This window comes from Schistocerca gregaria, chromosome 1 (assembly GCF_023897955.1).
Source record: "Schistocerca gregaria isolate iqSchGreg1 chromosome 1, iqSchGreg1.2, whole genome shotgun sequence".
Lineage (NCBI taxonomy): Eukaryota > Metazoa > Arthropoda > Insecta > Orthoptera > Acrididae > Schistocerca > Schistocerca gregaria.
Genome location: NC_064920.1, coordinates 962,130,347 through 962,154,024, shown reverse-complemented (window position 1 = coordinate 962,154,024; position 23,678 = coordinate 962,130,347). Strand labels below are relative to the sequence as shown.

General features: G+C 40.2%; 1 protein-coding gene across 1 annotated transcript in view; it reads right to left on the bottom strand.

The window, feature by feature from the left end:
• The window catches only part of LOC126276364 (sodium leak channel NALCN), a 361,108-nt gene that overhangs the window by 269,995 nt on the left and 67,435 nt on the right, over window positions 1–23,678 (bottom strand). The window contains exons 4-5 of the mRNA XM_049977270.1: window positions 2,232–2,417; window positions 1,145–1,368 (exon numbers count right to left, since the gene is read on the bottom strand). Coding sequence (XP_049833227.1) covers window positions 1,145–1,368; window positions 2,232–2,417 — 410 coding nt within the window. The remainder of the gene's footprint in view (window positions 1–1,144; window positions 1,369–2,231; window positions 2,418–23,678) is intronic.

The following is a 23,678-nucleotide window of genomic DNA, read 5'->3' as shown; positions in this document are numbered from 1 at the left end:
CTGTGTACTGTGATTTGTCACTCCACACAATGTTTTTCTACTGTTCAGTTGTCCAGTGTTTATGCGCCTTACAAAAAGCGAGGCATCGTTTGGCATTTACCGTCGTGATGTGTGGCTTAGTGGTGGCTCAACCATGAAATCAAAGTTTTTTCGCCTGCCACCTAGCTGTCATAGTATTTGAAGTGGATCCTGATGCAGTTTGGAATTCCTGTGTGATGGTCTGGATAGATGTTGGCCTATCACACATTACGACCCTCTTTAACTGTTGGCAGTCTCAGTCAGTCAACAGATGAGGTTGGCTTGTATGTGTCCCTTCACTAACAGCTCAGAAACAGTGGACCTAGGGATGGGAGTGTGGAAATTCATGTACAGACATATGACACAAGTGACACCCAATCACCTGACCACGTTTGAAGTCCGCGAGTTCCACAGAGTGCTCCATTCTGCTCTCTCACAATGTCTAATGACTACTGAAGTTGCTGACATGGAGTACCTGGCAGTAGGTGGCAGCACAATGCACCTAATATGAAAAATGTATGTTTTGGGAGTGTCTGGATAGTTTTGATCACATAGTGTATAAGGTAGTTCTGTATGTATTTGTTTTATGGCATAACAATTGTTACGACATATTTTTTCTAACTGAGAAGCACCCATAATTGAAAAACAAATGCATGTGACAAATTAATGACTATATGAGCACTCAATGAACACTTTAGATGTTCTGGGCAATGGAAGTACTGAATGAATAAAAATAATAATACTTCGCCCAGTATTGAATGCTTTACAGTTGCTTCCAACTTCAGCTTGCAGACAACTTATGTTTAATGAGTTCAACATATCAATAATTGAGTTAGTTTAAATTCACTTATAACACAACATTTCAGTAATCATTAACTCCACATATCACTTATTGTTTTACAGAATCAGATGCACTGAGCACAGTTTTCTCTGTTAGATAATGTTGCTAACATGAGAAAGCAATAAATACTGCTTAATGTCATTTGATTGCTACGATTCAGCTACTCCCTACAGCCAATGCCTTGAGACTCTTCTGAAAGTGCATGAATAGTATACATTCCTACAAAAGTAATTAACTGTTCGCCTGTTATATACATGCCAGGAGACTCAAATTGAAAAGACTTACTTGAATATTTGGTTTATTCTTGATTTTGGCATAGAAAATTTCAAAAACACTCTGATGAAACGAATCATAATTAGAGGTCTCGGTGCACGCAGAATGGAAAGGTAACTGAATCTTGGCACTATTCCTATCATCTCAAACATTTGCAAAATTACTGACACCCAAAGGAAGAATACCATACTGGCATCAAATTGACACCAATGGTCCTTCAGGTATGGAACTTCACCCTTTAAATGAAAGAAAAGAATAGTTTAGTAAAACACAAAGACATCACAGACAAGGACATCATTTATAGCACATTAATATACAAAAGAAAAGCACAATTATTTCATAATGAAAATCAAAGCAATTTATTCTGCTTTTGTTTGTTTAGAAAAGAAAACCAGCTACATATGAAACAATTCTATGGCGAATGTTACACTGTTTAACTTACAGTTTCACTAAATTTATTGAGAAATTAAGATACTATGATTTAAAAACATTTTTCTTTATTTGTGTAAAAAGCTATAGTTATTTGGGATTAAACTTTTTCAAGAACTGCAAACACAACAATATAAAGTAATAAATTATGTTTTATCGAGCTTATTCTGCATAGCAGATTACACTTCCTTCTATATGATAAGAAATATATGTCATGTCAACACAAAGTGCTGACACAAAATAAATAACATTATATATATTACTAAAGTAGTTTATGAGGAGTTGATAAACTCTTAAACTTAGTTTTGACATATGTCCAAGACACATGCATTCAAATTATGTCAGTATTTCTACAGAGAATAAAATTTGTGGCGATGATTTTCTATTTTCAGCACCAGTGCTTGTATCAGAAAACAATATAACAAAAAAATTACATATTGCTGTTACTTCTCTAATTGTTCACAAGTAACTTTTGTAAAAGATGCATACACATACAAAACACAGAAACAAATACCTTATTATAAGGGGGGATTTCCATTACAGAATAGGGACAAATGACACGATACAATGTGATGCAAGTAGATTAACTGACAGATACAGCACAAATGGATCTTATAGTATGATGTACAACACAGTTCTACTGAGTAAGCAAGTTTTCAATACCACTAACCTTTAGTATACCTCGGATATGCATTTTGGCAATCATTTCTGCAGTAAACAAAAAAGTTACAAAGAGGTCACAGCAAAAGGTCACATACTGAAGGGGTGGATGCTTTTCAAATGTTTTTGGCGTGTTCAAACTGACCGATAAAAGGCTTAATAAGGCACAAAACCTCATTAGCCTTCTAACCCAAAGCTGCAAAATAAAGTGAAGAAACACACATATTAGTATGAAATAACCGACAAATTGTAAAACACCTTAAAATTAAGAAAGATATCTGCAATATAGAAACATTAATAAGCTGTTACAGTAGTTAAACAGGGAAAAAATAATACATCAACAAATGTTTACAGTCTTTGGGCTGACACATAAGCAAATATTGAAAGAAGAAGTGTAACAACAAAATGTTATAATTTCACAATTAAGTGGTTACGTTATAAACTTTGTAGTGCATCAATTACTTAGCAGTTCTTCAATATAAGTTCAACATCAAATCTTCACAATCATAAAATACTTGTTAATTAATGAAGAAAGAGACTGCAATGTTTTAAGTCTTAAGCAGTGTATAAGGGGTATCATAAAGTCTCACTTATCAACTTGAAATTTTGTTTGTTTGTTTATTTGTTTGCAGATGCATGATAAAGTGAAGTATCATGCTGTAACTCATATCCCAGTGCAGATGCTCCCAGCATTGTCAAACATGTACACAAAGCCTCACCAATTTCTATGTACTAAAACCAATCTAGCTACGTCAATTAACGAAAATATAGCATAACTTAGACTGTGATATAATGACATTTTTCACTTGTAAGCAATCACTATGGCTACTCTAAATACTAGGTTGTCAAACAATCACTGCATTTTTTGTGACCCTGGTACACAGGGTGTTACAAAAAGGTACGGCCAAACATTCAGGAAACATTCCTCACACACAAATAAAGAAAAGATGTTATGTGGACATATGTCCGGAAACGCTTAATTTCCATGTTAGAGCTCATTTTAGTTTTGTCAGTATGTACTGTACTGCCTCGATTCACCGCCAGTTGGCCCAATTGAAGAAAGGTACGCCAGTTGGCCCAATTGAAGAAAGGTAATGCCCATTTGATGTATGAATTAGCATGGGGCAATAGCCATGGCGTGGTATGTTTGTATCGAGACAGATTTCCAGAAGGAAGGTGTCCTGACAGAAAGACATTCGAAGCAATTGATCAGCGTCTTAGGAGCTCGGAACATTCCAACCTACGACTCGCGACTGGGGAAGACCTAGTATGACGAGGACACCTGCAATGGACGAGGCAATTCTTCATGTAGTTGACGATAACCCTAATGTCAGCGTCAGAGAAGTTGCTGCTGTACAAGGTAACATTGACCACATCACTGTATGGAGAGTGCTACGGGATAAACAGTTGTTTCCGTACCACGTACAGCATGTGCAGGCACTATTAGCAGCTGATTGGCCTCCACGGGTACACTTCTGCGAATTGTTCATCCAACAATGTGTCAATCCTCATTCAGTGCAAATGTTCTCTTTACGGATGAGGCTTCATTCCAACATGATCAAATTGTAAATTTTCACAATCAACATGTGTTGGCTGATGAGAAACCACATGCAGTTGTGCAATCACATCATCAACACAGATTTTCTGTGAACATTGGGGCAGGCATTGTTGGTAATGTCTTGATTGGGCCCCCTGTTCTTCCACCTATGCTCAATGGAACACGTTATCATGATTTCATATGGGATACTCCCCTGTGCTGCTAGAACGTCCCTTTACAAGTACGACACAACATGTGGTTCATGCACAATGGAGCTCCTGCACATTTCGGTCGAAGTGTTCGTACGCTTCTCAACAACAGATTCGGTGACCGATGTATTGGTATAGCCAGACCAATTCCATGGGCTCCACGCTTTCCTGACCTCAACCCTCTTGACTTTCATTCATGGGGGCATTTGAAAGCTCTTGTCTACGCAACCCCGGTATCAACATAGAGACTCTTTGTGCTCGTATTGTGGACGGCTGTGATACAATATGCCATTCTCCAGGGCTGCATCAGCGCATCAGGGATTCCATGCGACGGAGGGTGGATGCATGTATCCTCGCTAACGGAGGACATTTTGAACATTTCCTGTAACAAAGTGTTTGAAGTCACGCTGGTACATTCTGTTGCTGTGTGTTTCCATTCCATGATTAACGTGATTTGAAGAGAAGTAATAAAATGAGCTCTAACATGAAAAGTAAGCATTTCCAGACACATGTCAAAGTAACATATTTTCTTTCTTTGTGTGTGAGGAATGTTTCCTGAAAGTTTGGCCGTACCTTTTTGTAACACCCAGTATATGTCCGTCATAGAAACAGTCACTAGAGTCAGTAACTTTATTTCTTATTGATACTGAAATTTGTGACTGGATTCAGGATTTATAACAGCAATGACTCTTGGATGAAGGGTCACGAAAGGTGTTACGACCCTTGCTTTTCATGTTGTACATTAATGAGTTGGCCGACAAGACTAACAGCAACCTCAGGCTTTTTTGCAGTTGATGCAGTTATCTATAGTAATGTATTACCTGGTAAAAGCTGAAGAATTATATTGTCAAAAGCTGATAAAATTTCAAAGAATACCAAAGCTTGGCAATCTGCTTTAAATGTTCAGAAATGTGAAACTGCAATTCAGAAACCACAGAATCCAATATCGCATGACTACAGTCAACTCTAGCAAATACTTGTGTCTATAAAGAAAGTTATTTAAAGGGCAGAGTGAGGGGGAGGAGGGGGCAAGGCTCTAAAACTGCATTTTTAATGTAATGAGTTGGTCAGTTTCGAAATGTGTCACTGCAATCAGCCATGTAATGCTAGAATTGGCTAATGAGAGTTTTAGAGAAATCATAGGAAATCACTTCTAGAAGTTTATGAGAATTCTATAATGAATAAAAACTCTGTACTCCAGATTACTATCCCTGCAGGTAACTATGATCTGGATATACCAATATATGTGAATATGAAATGGAAAAATCATGTAGGTTCAGTTGTAGGTAAAGCAGGTGGCAGACTTTGGTTTGGGGAAATACAATCAGTCTACAAAGCAGATTGTTCAGGTGTGTGGAACTCGTACCAAATAAGACTAAAAGAGGACACTGAACACATATAAAGGTGGGCAGTGCAAATGGTAAAAAGTTTTTTTGGGCCATGGACGAGTCACAGAAATGTTGAAAAACATGAAGTGCGTAATACTTACAGATAGTAATAGTAGTAGTAGTAGTAGTAGTAGTAATGGCAGCAGCAGTTTTATTCATATGTAGATCATTTTTACAAGTATACTGGACATGTCTTGGTATTGCAATATGAAAACAACAAAAATTACGTAATTAAACTACAAAGGCATTTACATAGGTACAGGTCTAATTTCAGAAGGATCGGGCAGGTAGCTGGTTATGGCCTTATAGTAGGAAACATTTTGGCATTTGCTAGTAGGAACCATTCTGGCATTTGTCTGAATTAATTTAGAAAAACCACAGAAAACCTAAATCAGGATGGCCGGATAAAGACTGGAGCCTCCAACCTTCTGAATACAAAGCCAGTCTGTTTAAAACAGTGCTATCTCAACCCTAGTGTACAATACTGTTTTACAAATAAGAACACGCGATCTAGTGTTATGTAAAGACTACTGCTATATTGTTCATTCATTTTTCACTCCCTGTCACTGCACACACTACATACACTCTATACTCAATGTTTCAAATTGTAAGATTACATATACTGTCAGCTGATATCAGAACCATAGCAACAATGTTTTGTTTCCATTTTGTGTACCATAACTTCCCATTTTGTAGACTGAAAAACTGAGTCAGCATCTCTCAGTAATGAGTAAGATGTAGAGCACAGAACAAAGACAAAGTGTCAAAGTGTTAGTATTATATACTGCATAGATTTGAGAGTAAGATTTTCCCAAAGGGAAGGGGGGGGGGGGGGATAAAGGGAAAAAATACAATGTGAAAGTATTGTGCAAAATGAGGTATGTTTCATTATCTAAGGGGAAGGGGTAGGGATAGTGGTGCATGGAGGGGGGGGGGGGGGAGGAGGGCAGAGGAACACTGTCTAGCACAATGCCAACAGGTGCAGCATCAGGAGCTTGTGTAGCAAGTAGGTGGGGAAGAAAAGGAACAAAAACGAGAGGAGCAGGGAAAGATGGGTGGGTGCAATGATAGGGGTGGCAAATAAAGAGGCTGGGAGATGAGAATGGATGATAGGACAGAAGGGGTGGAAACTGTTGGATGGAGGCTGTGGAGACAGTATGTTACTACACGTTGAGTCCAGGATAATTACAGGAGCAGAAAATGTGTTTCTAGGACAGCTCCCATCTGCGCAATTCAGTAAAGCTGGTGGTGGAGAGGAGGATCCAGATGATTCGGGTAGCAAAGGTATAATTGAAATCAAGCATGTTATGCTCAGCTGCATGTTGTGCCACAGGTTGGCCTACTTTTAGACAGAGGTGCAGAGAAAGCCATCAGAGGGGAGGAGGTCAACATCTAGGACGGTGGCACACTTGGCTGAGGAGGACCAAGAGAAGCAGATGGGAGAGAAGCTGCTGAGGTTGTAAAGGAATGAAGATATTGCCTCAGGGCCAAGACATCCTACCTTCATTCCTTCATAAGTTCAACAATTTCTCTCCCATCCACTTCACCTGGTTGTCCTCCAGCCCAGCATGTCACCTTCCTATACACTGACCTCCCCTCTCTGATTGCTCCATCCACACCTCTGTCCACTTTAAACTCACCAGTCACCAACAGCATGTGCGTTTGACAGCTGTCATCCCTTTCACACCAAAAAATCCCTCCCACACAGCCTGGCCACCTGTGAACAGTGTATCTTCATTGCAGAACTCCCATGCTCAGTATGCTGAGGACCTCACCAAGACAGGCTCTATTATACAGTCTTAGTCTGCAAACAAATCTCCCATGGTATTCCCTCTCGTACCCCCAATCCTCCCACCATCCCCAAGAACAGGCCACAGAGGACTGGCTCCTTCATCACCTAGTACCACACAGTGTGTATTGGAACCATCTGTGCAATTGATGGAGTTTGAGCGAGGGCGTATAGTGGGCCTGTGGGAGTCTGGGTGACTGTGGGAGTCTGGGTGGATATACCACAGAATTGGGCAACACATGGGGCGTGAGGTCTCCACAAGGCATCAATGTTGTTGCCAGTGGTCAGCAGAAGGTGCACATGCCCATCGACCTTGATGTGGACAGCGGCAACGCACAGTTGCACGCCAAGACTGTTGCATCCTACACAGTGCCGTATTGAGCCACACAATCACTTCACAACTTAGGGGCACCGTTGCTCCAAAGGTATCAGCAAGAACCTTTCTCAACTTTTTCCATGAAGCAGGGCTACAGCCCCAAGTATCATTAGGGCGTCTTCTGCTCATGCCACAACATTGTTCAGCCCGCATCCAGTGGTGTTGCGATAGGTGTTTATGGAAGGACTACTGGATACTTGTCATTTTCAGTTATGAGAGTCACTTCTGCCTGGGTGCCAATGATAGTCATACATGCTCATGCAGATGAGTGCGGAAATCAGGAGTGTATGCAACAGAGGCATAAAGAGCCAATACCCGGCATCATGGTGTAGTGTTGTAATATCCTACACTGGCTGTACTCCTCTGGTGATCATTGAGGGAACAATGAATGGTGCACAGTACATTAAAACCATCATATAAACCATCATGGACTGACAAGGTGATGCGCTTTTCCAACAGATCAATGCACATCCATATGCATCCGATACCACCCAATGTGCTCTTGAAGGTGTATGTCAGGTACCCAGGCCAGCATGATCCCCAGATCTGTCTCCCATTAAGCACATTTGGAACTGGCTGAAATGTCATCTTGTGCAGTCAGCATGTTCAGCCTGAACTCTGCCCTACCTGAGGCACCAGGTGGAAATTGCAAGGCAGGTTATTGCCCAAGACTACTGTCAGCACATCTAAGATCATCTTCATGGGAGAATTGCAGCCTGCATTGCTGCAAAAGGAGGGCATACACAGTATTAGTGCTGACACTGTGCATCCTCTGTTGATTGTACTCACATACGTATGGCTCTTCCTGTGTGATCGTGACTTGTATACATCCTCAAGAATGTGTCAATAAAATTTGGCGCTTCTAGGGCGATGAATGCATGGTGTTAGTTTTTTATTTTCCAGGAGTGCATTTTTGTATGACAACCAACCACCTGTACACCAGGATGAACGGAAAACACAGTGGACAGTGGAAAAGAGCAAAGTAGACCACACTGTAGCAAAATAGGCAGCTGAGCATAACATGCTTGATTCCAGTGGCTGCTTTACAACCCTGATTCATATGGATCCTCCTCTCTGCAACCAGCTTTTCTGAACCATGCAGATGGGAGTTATCCTTACAACACATTCTCCGCTCCTGTAATCATCCTGGCCTCAACCAATGCTAACATACTATTCCCACAGCCTTGACCCAACAGTTTTAACCCCCTCTGTCCTATCATTTTCTCCCCAATCTTGTCCCCCAGGCTCTTTATTTGCCACCTTCTACCAATGCACTCGCTCATCTTTCCCTGCTCTCCTCTTTTTTGGTCTTTTTTTCTCCACCTCTCTGCCCTACAACCTCAGGATGCTGTGCCTGTTGGTGTTCTAGTCCCTGCACTCTCTTCCAGTTCCAGACAGTGTTCCTCTGTCTCTCCCATTATGTACACTACTATTCCCCCCCCCCCCCCCCCCCCTCCAGTTTGCTGCTGTCATCCCAAGTCCCAAGTGACAGTTGCGTTCTGGCTTAATCTGCTGGAGTTGGCAGTGAGTGTGTGTGTGTGGTGAGACAGACAGACAGTCAGAGAGATAGAGAGAGAGAGAGAGAGAGAGAGAGAGAGAGAGAGAGAGGTGTGCTTGCTTGTGTGTATGAATGGTGTTTTATTGTTTCTCTTTCACTGATAAAGGCTGTGGCCAAAAGCTTTGTATAAGTGTCTTTTAACTGTGCCAGTTTAAATTTAATGTGTCTTCTTTATGGTAAGTAGCAATCTTTATTTACCTACACTGTTGACGTCTCTACAGGAAGTTTCCATTGTTTTATTATCGTTATTATTATTTACTTGTGTTACTTTTTTACCAATACCTACTCTGTGTTATCTAAGCAATCCTTTAACATACAGAACGTACTGCGTAACAGGTACTTTTTAACTGCCTTTTCCAATAACTTTGTTTTATTTTATTTATTTATTAATTTCATGTTCTGTAGATCCAGTTAGTGAGTCAATCACAAGGATATGGAACGTGTCAAATTGTACAGGTTTCAATTTAAACTTACAATAAATACAAGGGCAATTCAATGCTAAATTGTACATAGTCTAAGTAAGACATACTATAAATACAGTAATATATACAATGTCAGCTAAATAACATAACAACTATTTAACAGAAAAAAGTTTCAAATAAAGGTTACAAATAAGAGCAAATGGTTAAATCAGACATTAGGCCTACATGAGTAAATACAAGTACAGCCAATTTGTTGTTGCAAAAACTGTGATTATGCTCAAATGCTCAATAAAATCAATTGAACTAGTTCTAGACACATTAAGTTTAGTAATGATGTACACTTTCTTTCAAATATTCATCCACAGTATAAAAAGATATCTCTGTCAGGTAATCTTTGAGAACTTGTTTAAATTTTGGCAGTTCTGTATGAACACATTTGGTATGTAGTGGGAGAGCATTGAACAGCTTAATGCTGGAGTAGTAAACTCCTTTTTGTACCAGAGTGAGACGTTTCATTTCGACATGTAGATTGTTTTTGTTTCTGGTGTTATAGCCATGGAATTTACTGTTGTCTTGGTAGATAGAATAATTTTTGCACACAAAGGTCAGCAAGGAAAAAATATACTGTGAGGCAGTTGTTAGGATACCTATCTTTTGAAACAAGTGCCTGCAAGTGTGTCTTTGATGGACCCCACACATTATTCTGATTGCTTTTTTTTTTGGACGGTGAAAACTTTTTTTGCAAGTGGTTGGTTCCCCCAGAACATGATAGCATATGATATCAATGAGTGGAAGTAGCCAAAGTAGGCAACCTTAATGGCGTCCACTTCAGCCACTGAAGAAATTACCCGTAATGCAAATGTTGCCGAGCTAAGTTTCTTACATAGATGTAGAACGTGAACTGACCAATTACATTTACTGTCTTTATAAGCACCCAGGAATTTTGTTTCATTAATTTCTTTAAACTCTTTGGGCAATTTATTGTACAGTTCTATTCCTTGGCAGAAAGTGCTGTTTTGAGTTTTACATCTACTCTTTCATGGGAAATGTAAGTTCCATGGACAGATCTGTTTTTTCAGTAATTATCAATGTTATTTTTGACATCTACAACTGATTTATAAATGTACTCACATGTTGTAGTTAAAATACTCATACCCAGTGTTTTGAACACATCTTTAAAATGATTTCGACTACTAGTTTTGGTTATTATTCATTTGGCCCTTTTCTGTAGTCTGAAAACTGTATTCATATTTTGTGCATTTATTCCCCAAAAAAGAATTCCATAGCTAAGAAATGAGTGTTCATACAGGTTGTTCAGCAAAGGAGTACCTGATTTCAAATTTAAATGTCTTGAAAACTAAGGTCTACAGACAGGTACAACAAATGGTAAGTTTATTAAGAAAGCTACAAGAATTTTGTACAGAAGTACTGAAGTTTTGAAATAATTCTAAAAGCTGCCAACAGATGACACTATAATCTCAGTACGTAGTACAAATGAAATGACCCAATTTCAAAGGCATTACTGGACTCATACAACTATGATTTTATGTATTAGTCATGAGCAGCAAGTGAAAATTTGTACCAAGGCCGGGAATCGAACTTGGGTCTCCAGTTTATTACACAGGTGTGTCAGATACTAAGCCACCTTGTCACAGCGGTTCATGCAACTATACAGATTATCCCGACAATTTAGAGTAGCGAGAGTTTAAAGCAGACTGTGATGGCAGTGGTAATTTGGATCGAGGAGGGAGGCATGTCAAGCTAATCTGTGCAGTTGTGTGAAGCGCTCTGCCAAGATGGCTTAATGGCTAATGAACCTGCCTAGTAAGCAGGAGGCCCTGGTTTGATTCCCAACCTTGGTACAAATTTTCACTTGCTGCTTCAGTCTCTATTCTCAATACATAGTGCCTATAAATAGTGCACTACAGCTCAGAACCACCATTTCCACTGTTGACACATTAAAGGGGGGTTAACATACTGAAAGAAGTTGACATCATGTATTCCATCAAACAATGTGCTTTTCTGGTACTGGAATACACAATTTAATGTTCCAAAAGGACCCAATACAAAAACCGTTCACAAGCTCTTCATCAAATTCAAATGGACAGGGAGTGTGTTTGATGATCTGGGAGGGATTTTTGGCCTCAGCCAAACTGTAGTTATTCCTGAAAATGCCACCATAGTTTCTATCTGAAGAAATGCTGCAGAGACTTGTTTGAAGCATTCTAGCATACAGAAAATTCTGAGACAGAGCCTACACATGTTTAAATTCAAAATACAGAGCCACCATGCTATACCTGTGCAAGCTATGCAACTAGTTTCTCACAGTGGCTGATAATGAAGGATTTGAAGATTGCAGCATCTGGTTCATAGATGATGCATACTTCCATCTGAATGGAGTCATTAATAATCAAAAGTGGCAATTTTTTAATTCTGAAATTGCCCATTTATGTGAAGCAAAACCACTGTATTCTGCCAGAGCTACTGTTTGGGATATGGTGTGCATCAGGAACATTACTGGCCCTTTTTTTACTTTTGGTTTAGAACAGTTCATAACCATACAGCTAGCACTAAAGGATCAACCACACACCAGGTGATTCATGCAAGATGAGACCATACCACACTGCAGTGAAGAGGTGTTTTGCTCTTGATGGATATTTCGAGAATGGAGTTATTTGCATTGGATTAGCAAAAATCTATTGGTACGGAGACGGATTGGCCTTAATATTTATCTGATTTGATTCCTTGTGACTACTTTTTGTGAGGCACACTGAAAGACACTGTCTACCAGAACCATCCCACCACACTGGACAAGCTTGAACTGGCGAGCTGTGGGTCATCTGAATCCATTTCCAATGATACTACATGATGTGATGGCAAATTTCATTGTTCATTTGTGTCACCTCTGTACTGCGAGTGATTTTGAAGAGATTGTGATGTGATTGAAAAGATTGCTTGCACAGTTTAATTATGCAGGCTGATACTGTACTAGCTGCACAGTGTACAGCACTATCTGTTGAAAGCCTTTCAAATATTTCAAAACTTCTGTGTAAAATTCTTACAGCTTTCAAATTAAACACACATTTTGTTGAACTTCTACTGATCTTAGTTTTCGAGTTATTTCTTATCAATTTTGGAATCAGGGACTCCTTTACTGGCTGCCCTGTATGAATAGTTGGTTGGTTTGTTTGGGGAAGGAGACCAGACAACGAGGTCATCAGTCTCATCAGATTAGGGAAGGACGGGGAAGGAAGTTGGCTGTGCCCTTTGCAAGGAACCATCCTGACATTTGCCTGGAGCGATTTAGGGAAATCCCGGAAAACCTAAATCAGGATGGCCAGACGTGGGATTGAACTGTCATCCTCCCGAACCAGTATGAATAATATGCAACTAAAAGATACTGGCTGTTACTGATGAAAGGACTCTAAGGGCATAACATGCTGATGACATTCTTTATTCACACCACTTTTACTGAGACTCAACATTCATTCCTAAAAATGTTGTGTTTGCTATGCAGTTAAGTGTCATCTAAATTTGATTTAACAGCGTCATTTTCTCTTTTTGAAACTTTATATTCAATGTCACTTTGTTGCCTCCTTGAGGGTTTCATTTGCTTTCTCTGCAAGGAGTTCTCTTGTTTTCTCAGTGACTATAATATTGTTATAATCAGATAAGAGAATTTTTTCCTTATGACGAACACTAATGGGTAAGTCATTTATGTATATCAGGGAAGGTATTAGTCCTAATATGCCACTCTCAGGAACTCCTATATTAAAGTATTTTGGTTCTGATATGTGTCATATTAAAAGTTTGGACTTTTTTGAAATAAGTGTTGTCTCTACTCTTTGTGCCCTATCTGCTAGGTATAACCAGAACCAGTCATTAGCTACAGCTCTTTTTTTCTTAATGCTTCTAGCTTATTTAGTGGAATCTTATGGTCAATAGTGAAGGCTTCCAAAAGATCCAAAAATATATGTGTTTGATAGTCATTTTTGTTGAGGGCTTCAAGAAGCACTTTTGTGAATTTTGCCATGGAGAAGTTGCACTTCTACACCTTTGTAAACCAAACTGTGATTATTTAAAAGGCTGTATTGAATCAAGTAATTTAGTAATATGACTTTCATAAATGATTCTATTATTTTTGAGAATAGCAACAGTGCAGAAATGGGCTATTTCCTTTCTGTAGCAGGACTACAATATTTGCCTGTTTAAATACCCTGGAAATTTCCCTGATGTGAATGATTCATTGAATTATGTCTGCAAAGGGAGCTTGTGGACTGTTTGCTTTGTTTCAACACACCTGTTGGTACTTTATCTAACCCCTCTAACTTTTTATTTTATAGATTTTGTACAGTTTTACTGATTTCATTCTATGTGGTTGGTAGTACTTTAATTGTACTTAGTACATAACTATTTACAGGTGTTATATTTGCTTCTGAGAATTTTTGTTGCAGTTTCTCTGCAATACTGGAAAATAAGCACATTCACATAGTTTTCTAAGTGGTGTTGATCATTTGTTATTTGACCCCTTCCCTTATCAGTTTGTTATTGTATCTTTGTTTATCTCTCCCTGTTTCCTTTTTAATGACAACCCTGTTTGCTTTACATTTATTCTCTGCATTGTATAGTATTTTGTATTGTACATTACTTTTATGCAGCAATTAGCATCCTCCTATAAATTTGCTTGTACCTATGATAGAAATGTAACTACTATGGCTCATTGTGACTCTTTTTCCATTGAAGTGGGGTGCTTAAGGTTTTTGGAGGAATTCTTAATACTTGCTGTTATTCATTTGTTTTTGTGAGCCAATGATACTGATTTGGATGCTCTTGGAAATCTCTTTTCAAACATCAGATCATTGGAGCATTTTGCTTTAACATTGATCTCTCTACACATTTAATAACAATTTTGGTTTGCTAGTTCTCTTGAAAAATTTTGTATTTTGATTTCTGATAAATGTCATTGAAGACGTGCAGTATTGGGAATTTTTTCCATACTAGAGTTTACTGTAAATATTTTAGCAAAAATGATCTGATAGCCCAAGGCATATTATATGTTAACTCCCCCACAAAAGCCTACTTACAAAATTCTGGTAACCAGTTTTAAGAGGAGAATCTAGGAATATATTGCAGCCCTATACATACACTCCTGGAAATTGAAATAAGAACACCGTGAATTCATTGTCCCAGGAAGGGGAAACTTTATTGACACATTCCTGGGGTCAGATACATCACATGATCACACTGACAGAACCACAGGCACATAGACACAGGCAACAGAGCATGCACAATGTCGGCACTAGTACAGTGTATATCCACCTTTCGCAGCAATGCAGGCTGCTATTCTCCCATGGAGACGATCGTAGAGATGCTGGATGTAGTCCTGTGGAACGGCTTGCCATGCCATTTCCACCTGGCGCCTCAGTTGGACCAGCGTTCGTGCTGGATGTGCAGACCGCATGAGACGATGCTTCATCCAGTCCCAAACATGCTCAATGGGGGACAGATCCGGAGATCTTGCTGGCAAAGGGTAGTTGACTTACACCTTTTAGAGCACGTTGGGTGGTACGGTATACATGCGGACGTGCATTGTCCTGTTGGAACAGCAAGTTCCCTTGCCGGTCTAGGAATGGTAGAACGATGGGTTCGATGACGGTTTGGATGTACCGTGCACTATTCAGTGTCCCCTCGACGATCACCAGAAGTGTACGGCCAGTGTAGGAGATCGCTCCCCACACCATGATGCCGGGTGTTGGCCCTGTGTGCCTCGGTCGTATGCAGTCCTGATTGTGGCGCTCACCTACACGGCGCCAAACACGCATACGACCATCATTGGCACCAAGGCAGAAGCGACTCTCATCGCTGAAGACGACACGTCTCCATTCGTCCCTCCATTCACGCCTGTCGCGACACCACTGGAGGCGGGCTGCACGATGTTGGGGCGTGAGCGGAAGACGGCCTAACGTGTTTGGGACCGTAGCCCAGCTTCATGGAGACGGTTGCGAATGGTCCTCGCCGATACCCCAGGAGCAAACAGTGTCCCTAATTTGCTGGGAAGTGGCGGTGCGGTCCCCTACGGCACTGCGTAGGATCCTACAGTCTTGGCGTGCATCCGTGCGTCGCTGCGGTCCGGTCCCAGGTCGACGGGCACGTGCACCGTCCGCCGACCACTGGCGACAACATCGATGTACTGTTGAGACCTCACGCCCCACGTGTTGAGCAATTCGGCGGTACGTCCACCAGGCCTCCCGCATGCCCACTATACGCCCTCACTCAAAGTCCGTCAACTGCACATACAGTTCATGTCCACGCTGTCGCGGCATGTTACCAGTGTTAAAGACTGCGATGGAGTTCCGTATGCCACGGCAAACTGGCTGACACTGACGGCGGCGGTGCACAAATGCTGCGCAGCCTAGCGCCATTCGACAGCCAACACCGCAGTTCCTGGTGTGTCTGCTGTGCCGTGCGTGTGATCATTGCTTGTACAGCCCTCTCGCAGTGTCCGGAGCAAGTATGGTGGGTCTGACACACCGGTGTCAATGTGTTCTTTTTTCCATTTCCAGGAGTGTATTACTCCCACAGGAAGACTTATTGCAGCATGCAGAGAGTAATTTACACTACGTGCTCAAAAGTATCCAGACAACTGGTTGAAAATGACTTAAAAGTTCATGGTGCCTTCCATCGGTAATGCAGGAATTCAATATGGTGTTGGCCCACCCTTAGCCTTGATGACAGCTTCCTCTGTCGCAGATATACGTTCAATCAGGTGCTCAATGTTATCTTGGGGAATGGGCTTTCTTCATAGAGTGCTGCACTGAGGAGAGGTATTGATGTCGGTCGGTGAGGCTTGACACAAAGTCGGCATTCCAAAACATCCCAAAGGTGTTCTATAGTAACCAGGTTAGGACTCTGTGCAGGCCAGTCCATTACAGGGATGTTATTGTTGTGCAACCACTCCACCATAGTCCGTGCATTATGAACAGGTGCTTGATCGTGTTGTGTTGAAAGATGCAATTGCCATCCCCAAATTGCTTTCCAACAGTGGGAAGCAAGAAGGTACTTAAAACATCAATGTAGGCCTGTGCTGTGATAGTACCATGCACAACAAGGGGTGAAAGCCCCCTCCATGAAAAACATGACTACACCATAACACCACCACATCTGAATTTTACTGTTGGCACTACACACACTGGCAGACGATGTTCACTGGGCATTCGCCATACCTACACCCTGCCATTGGATCACCACATTGTGTACCATGATTCGACACTTCACACAACTTTTTCCACTGTTCAATCGTCCAATGTTTATGCTCCTTACACCAAGTGATGTGTCGCTTGGCATTTACCGGTGTGATGTGTGGCTTATGAGCAGCTGCTCAACCATGAAATCCAAGTTTTCTCACCTCCTGCCTAACTGTCACAGTACTTGCAGTGGATCCTGATGCAGTTTGGATTTCCCCATAGACGTCTGCCTATTACACATTACGACCCATTTCAACGATCGGTGGTCTCTATGAGTCAACAGACAAGGTCGGCCTGTATGCTTTGTGCTGTAAGTGAAACTTCACGTTTCCACTTCACTATCACATTGGAAACAATGAACCTATGGATGTTTAGAAGGGTGGAAATCAAGCATACAGACGTATGACACAATTGACACCCAATCACCTGACCATGTTTGAAGTCTGTGAGTTCCACATATCGCCCCATTCTGCTCTCTTGCGATGTCTAATGACTACTGAGGTCGCTGATATGGAGTACCTGGCAGTAGGTGGCAGCACAATGCACCTAATATGAAAAACATATGTTTTTGGGGGTGTCCGGATACTTTTGATCACATAGTGTAGGTCGTTATTCCTCCTACATTCCAAATGCAAGTGGAATGATAGAAATCACATATAACATGCACAATTGGATGTACAGCTGTCATGCACTTCTTAGAGTTTGCAGAGTAGACAGATATAAGTTAAACATCAGAAAATCTACAACAAATTATGAAAGGTGTAGGACCTGCTTGCACAATATTAAATAGTGTGTTAGTCTGCAAGACAGGAAAGTAGCTGAGATACAGGTTGATTATGCTTGCAGCTTTAATGTGCAGTAGTATAGTATGCTCAACAGCCTGAGTGTTGTGTTCAGTGCCTCAAACTCTTTTACGTTTATGCTAAATTGTTCCTTTAGCTTCATTTTATGATGTGTACCTTATATTGTGTAAATATTTGTGCAATAAAGGATTATTATCATTCCATACCACATCGTATCTCAATTATTGCCATACAGCTTCCACACTGATGACCCATGACGACTGTGAATTATGTCAAATACACACGAAACTGGATACTACACAGTAACAATGCAATCTGCATGCAGCCAATGTGTGCACACCATGCCACTGGTTTCATTTCTGGACAGTTCAGTGCTTTGCAACCTATTTTTCGATTGCCTACTGAGATCAATTGTGCAAGTGATGCGCTTCAGTACTGTGGTTCAACTTAACAATGATAGTGCCAAACAAGCGAAAGCAACAAATGATTTACTGTGGAATCTCATTGCAGTTACCATCTTGCAGAAACACCAAGCAACGGCTCATCAGCAACATTCTGTCTGCTCAGATTCATATCTGTCCACCGCTGGTCAATGGCCTTCATGGACAACTAATGAACAGTTACATCAAGAAAATTTCACCGATCATGGACAATGCACTATGGTGTTGACAACAAGGCTGGAAGCCATATGTCACAGTGTTCGACAAACCATCTTTTAGCAGACATCATTTCTGACATCTACCCTCCACGAGTGAACAGCTCATTGACAAAGGATGAACCTACAGCACTGCAACAGCATGAGGCTTCCAGCTCAGTAATCACAGTGCACTAATCCATGACCCTGACCCTACAACATCATTGTCTCATCTCTCAAATGGACATTCTCTCTTAATGACATCATTTAACTGGAACTAGGTGTGGACTTCTCATGCCACTTCTACTTCTCCCTGGTTGTACAACATGCTGTGCTCCTGCCCTTTGACACAGGTTGCTGCAGCCCATGTCATTTCGCTTATGCCCTCAACCCTACCTGGTACATCAATCATTCAAGACAAATGCCAGGAAGACAACTGTACAGCTGCTGGAACACTCAAGGAGTGTGCCTCATTACCTCACGAGCTTTTGGTGGTTCACAAATCCTGTGCTGACTGCTGTACAGCACTGTATGCACTCCATATGAATAACATGTTGCTCCTGCAATGTAAGAATGATAACTGCATAACAATGAGAGTGGGAGCTCATGACTGGCGCCAGTCCCATCAATCAGTCATGGCTACTTAACATTTGACCACATGCACTCTCCTCTCTATCCAGCACCCGCACTGACACCTAGGCATACAGAGAAGCTCAGATCTAATAACAACATGTCCTGCCTCGCCCTCTAGCTGCCTTGCCCCTGGTTTCATCAGGTATGTCCCTCTGGCTGTACACCATACTGTCACCTCATTTCTTCCACATGACTCACCATCATGCAACTTGGCCACCACCTGCTGCTGATCTTCACACGACAACACCGATCACACTGGCTTCATTCACCTGGTTTCACGTCTGACTGTCACACGTCTGACTGTCACACATCTATCACAGGTCTATGACACCCCATGCAGGTCACATCAGATACACTGAGTACAACACAATGCCTTTCAGACCTCTTTCAATCACAAAATTCGAATTACCAGCTCACATTAATCACACTGCCCCTTAACAGATGCCATTTCCTTGATCAGATCAATGTCCCGCTGGCATGTGTGGCCTCGACATGGTGACATCCTTGCCACTGACAACCCACTCCTATCTCTCTGGTCATACCATCAGCATTCTGTGTGAACACACTGGCAGCTACAACTGTATTACCACCTGTTCAGTGCTCATACCACACCCATCACAACTTAAATTATATCATACTTGCAACCATATCACCTCCAGGAAATATAACCTCCACCAGAGCTGATAAAAACATAAAAAATATACAGACTGTGAATAACCAGTGCCCCATTTTAAACTTCATATTTGAGTATGGAGGGTTAGAACAACATACTATTAGTGAACAAAGCTTGAAAGAACACTTTATACCACTTGTTACTTATTATTTGTAAGTGATGTCCTTCAGGTTACCACTATTGTTCACAATGCAATCTTCAGCAAGAGCACACAAACTCATCATAACCTTAGAAAGTGACACTTCCTAAGGCCTCCACTTTAGTACAATGTTGTTTTCAATTCCTGAACATTTGCCAGCTTGTTGGCATGCAGTATTATTTAAATCTTCCTTAAAATGTGCTCCACACTTATTATTTGTCATTTGAGAGACTTTTTTTTACACCAACAAAAGCTGCTATAAATAATACCTTAATTCTGCCTTGTGTAGTTTCAACATAGCATCCATCATCTGGCAGACTTTACAATTCAGAGTAGTATAAACATGTCCATGATTACAATCTCACTGATATTTATTTTTAACACTGGGAAACAAGTGTGCCTGGTGTATTCTACATTGTCATACAGCAAACAGTATAGGGTTATGTTATGGAATGAGTCATTTTACATTCACATTATAAATTAATATTTAATTTGTAAATATGGCTACATGCTGAACATTTTTAAGGTTTTATTTTTTTTTAATATACAGATGTGAGTTATTATTGCCTACCCACCACCTTTCACAAATTGCAATAACAGAAATTCTTCTATGGTATACATGGAATTGTAAAGGTGATTTTTTTTCAAATTTTGCTTTGCTATCTGCCAGACATTTTATATCACTGGGAAAATGGTCAAAAATTTTTGTTATAGCATTGTGCACTCCTTCTTATGCTCGACTAGTTTAATGTGGAGTAATGAATGTAATTTTTCTTTCTGGGATTTTGACTATGCATATCATTGTTCATTTTGAACTATAGTGGATTATTTACAACAAACTTCATGAGGGAATAAACATACTGTAAAGCAATAGCAGAATGCCCAACTCCTTAAACAGATGTATAAAAAAATGATCATGGGTGAGCAGCACTTAGTATTCTCATAGTATGCTTTTGAGCAATAAAGACTTTCTTTGTTAGAGTTGAATTACCTTACAACATTACTGAATGAAAATATTTCAACTTACTGATTTCTCTCTTCCCAAGATCTGCATTGATTCTAAGAGCAAATGTGCCCCAACTAAGTTGTATTAGAAGTTCCAAAACATGCTTTTCCCAGTTCAGATTCTCATCAGTATGGATAACTAAGAACTTTGAAGTTTCCTCACCATGTGTTACACTTATCAATATAGTAGTACCCCAAGATGTGCAGAACTGAATATGCTCTTTATATATATAAAACAGAAAGAAACTTCCACATGGGAAAAATATATTAAAAACAAAGATTCCAAGACTTACCAAGCGGGAAAGCGCCGGCAGACAGGCACATGAACAAAACACACAAACACACACACAGAATTACGAGCTTTCGCAACTGGCAGTTGCTTCGTCAGGAAAGAGGGAGGGAGAGGGAAAAATGAAAGGATGTGGGTTTTAAGGGAGAGGGTAAGGAGTCATTCCAATCCCGGGAGCGGAAAGACTTCCCTTAGGGGAAAAAAAGGACAGGTGTACACTCGCACACACACACACATATCCATCCGCACATACACAGACACAAGCAGACATATTTAAAGGCAAAGAGTTAAGGGCAGAGATGTCAGTCGAGGTGGAAGTACAGAGGCAAAGAAGTTATCTCTGCCCTTAACTCTTTGCCTTTAAATATGTCTGCTTGTGTCTGTGTATGTGCGGATGGATATGTGTGTGTGTGTGTGCGCGAGTGTACACCTGTCCTTTTTTTCCCCTAAGGGAAGTCTTTCCGCTCCCGGGATTGGAATGACTCCTTACCCTCTCCCTTAAAACCCACATCCTTTCATTTTTCCCTCTCCCTCCCTCTTTCCTGACGAAGCAACTGCCAGTTGCGAAAGCTCGTAATTCTGTGTGTGTGTTTGTGTATTTTGTTCATGTGCCTGTCTGCCGGCGCTTTCCCGCTTGGTAAGTATTGGAATCTTTATATATATATATATATATATATATATATATATATATAAATGATATACAAAAATATAAATGATCACACCCAGGTTAAACGTATTAGAGTAATAAATACAGAATCTACTAGCTTGTTTAGAAACAGTTAACACCATGAACAATGGAAGAAAGTATACTAGGCAGATACAATGAACAAGAAATTCAGTTCATTACTGGACTCATTTCTCAAACATTTTGAAGCCTGCTTCCCCCAAAGACATATTAAAATGAAATCAACCTGTTGTGGAAGGAAAGAGTGGTTAACAGCTGGCATCAAAATATCATGTGCTAAGAAGAGGGACTTGTATACAGAACAAAGGCCTAGTACAAACCTAGCATTGAAACTACATTACACAAAATTCTATTAAATTCCATCATGTATAATCAGATAGGTCAAACAAATGCATTATACAGAAAAAATCAGCAAGCCAAACAACATAGTAAAAATCATATTGAACATCATAAAAAGTGAGACAAATAGAAACATAAAATCTGAACAAGTGGGGACTCGACAGTCCTCTAATTGTGGTTCAAACAACAATAATCAAAAAGTTGCATCCTCTGTTTTTAATAACTTTTTCATCACTGTAGCTGAAAGAACAGGGATCCATAATAAACAGTCACTCACAGAAGCCATAGCGCTACTAAATCATATGAGAATCACACCAAATACAGCATTTCATTTCAAAAGCACAACTCCTAAAGAAATTGAAAAAATCATAAAATTACTTAAAAGCTCTCGATCTTTTGGATGTGATAGGATATTAAATAGGATCCTAAAGCCATGTGCAGACTTAATCAGTCACATATTATGCTATTTATGTAACCAGTCAACGAAAACTGGGACATTTCCAGACAGACTAAAACAATGCAATAGTAATACCATCCACAAAATTGGGGCAAGGAATGTATTATCCTATTATCGGCCCATCTCTTTCCTGCCAGTGTTCTCAAAGGCATTTGAGGGAGTGGTTTATCATATGGTTTATGGACAGATGGCACAAAATAGCTTACTGACATCTACACAGTTTGACTTTCGTAATGGGTTCTCCACAGAGAGAGCTGTATTTAGCCTAACAGATGAAACTCTAGGTGAGGTAAATCTCAGAAGGTATCCAATGGGGATCTTTTGTGACCTTTCTAAAGGTTTCCAACTGTGTAGATCATAACAAATTGATAAAAAATCTTTCACAATGTCATCAAAGACAAACCTTTGATGTGGCTAGAATCTTATCTACACAACAGGATGCAAAGACTTATCTTAATGGAGGCAGGTATAACAGTAAATTCAGAATTGGGAAATGTAAAATACAGAGTTCCCCAGGGCTCGATCCTTGGGTCACTGATTTTTCCGATCTACAAATTAATGACAGAGCAAAAACAGTCATGTTTGCCGATGAAACGAGTATTCTCATCAAGGGTCTCAACACAGCAAATAACCTAACCCTATTTTTTTCAAAAACTAACATTATACAGTTTCAGACAGTAAATAAGAAACTCCAAGTTTCTGAAATGGAGATCAACAACCAAAAAATTTATGAAACCACACATACAAAATCCCTAGGCATTCAGATAGACAGCCAGCTAAGCTGAACAGAGCGAATTGATGAGCTGGTCAAAACACTTGGCACAGCATATTTTACCCTGAGAGCTATTTCTCACCCTGTTAACAGGGAAATATTGCTTATGCCATATTTTGAATATTTCCATTCTGTACTCTCCTATGGTATTATCTTCTGGGTAAATGCTATTAGAGTTGAAAGAGTCTTCACACTACAAAAATGAGCTGTGAGGTTGATACGTAGGGTCTCTAACAGAACATCCTGCAGAGGTCTCTTTAAGACTCTCCGGAGAAATCAATATTTATACTCACTGACAATGTTTGTAACCTCCAACATGGAATTATTCCAGAAAAAATGTGACATTGACATTCACAAGCATAACACAAGACAGGGGAAAAATTTCCACCAAGGTAGAGTAATAAGGCATCCTTTTGAGTAAAAATTGAGGAAAGAAAATCTTTACTTAAGCCATAAAGACAAAATTGTGAGCATCTAACACAAATTATAGTCATAAAATATAAAT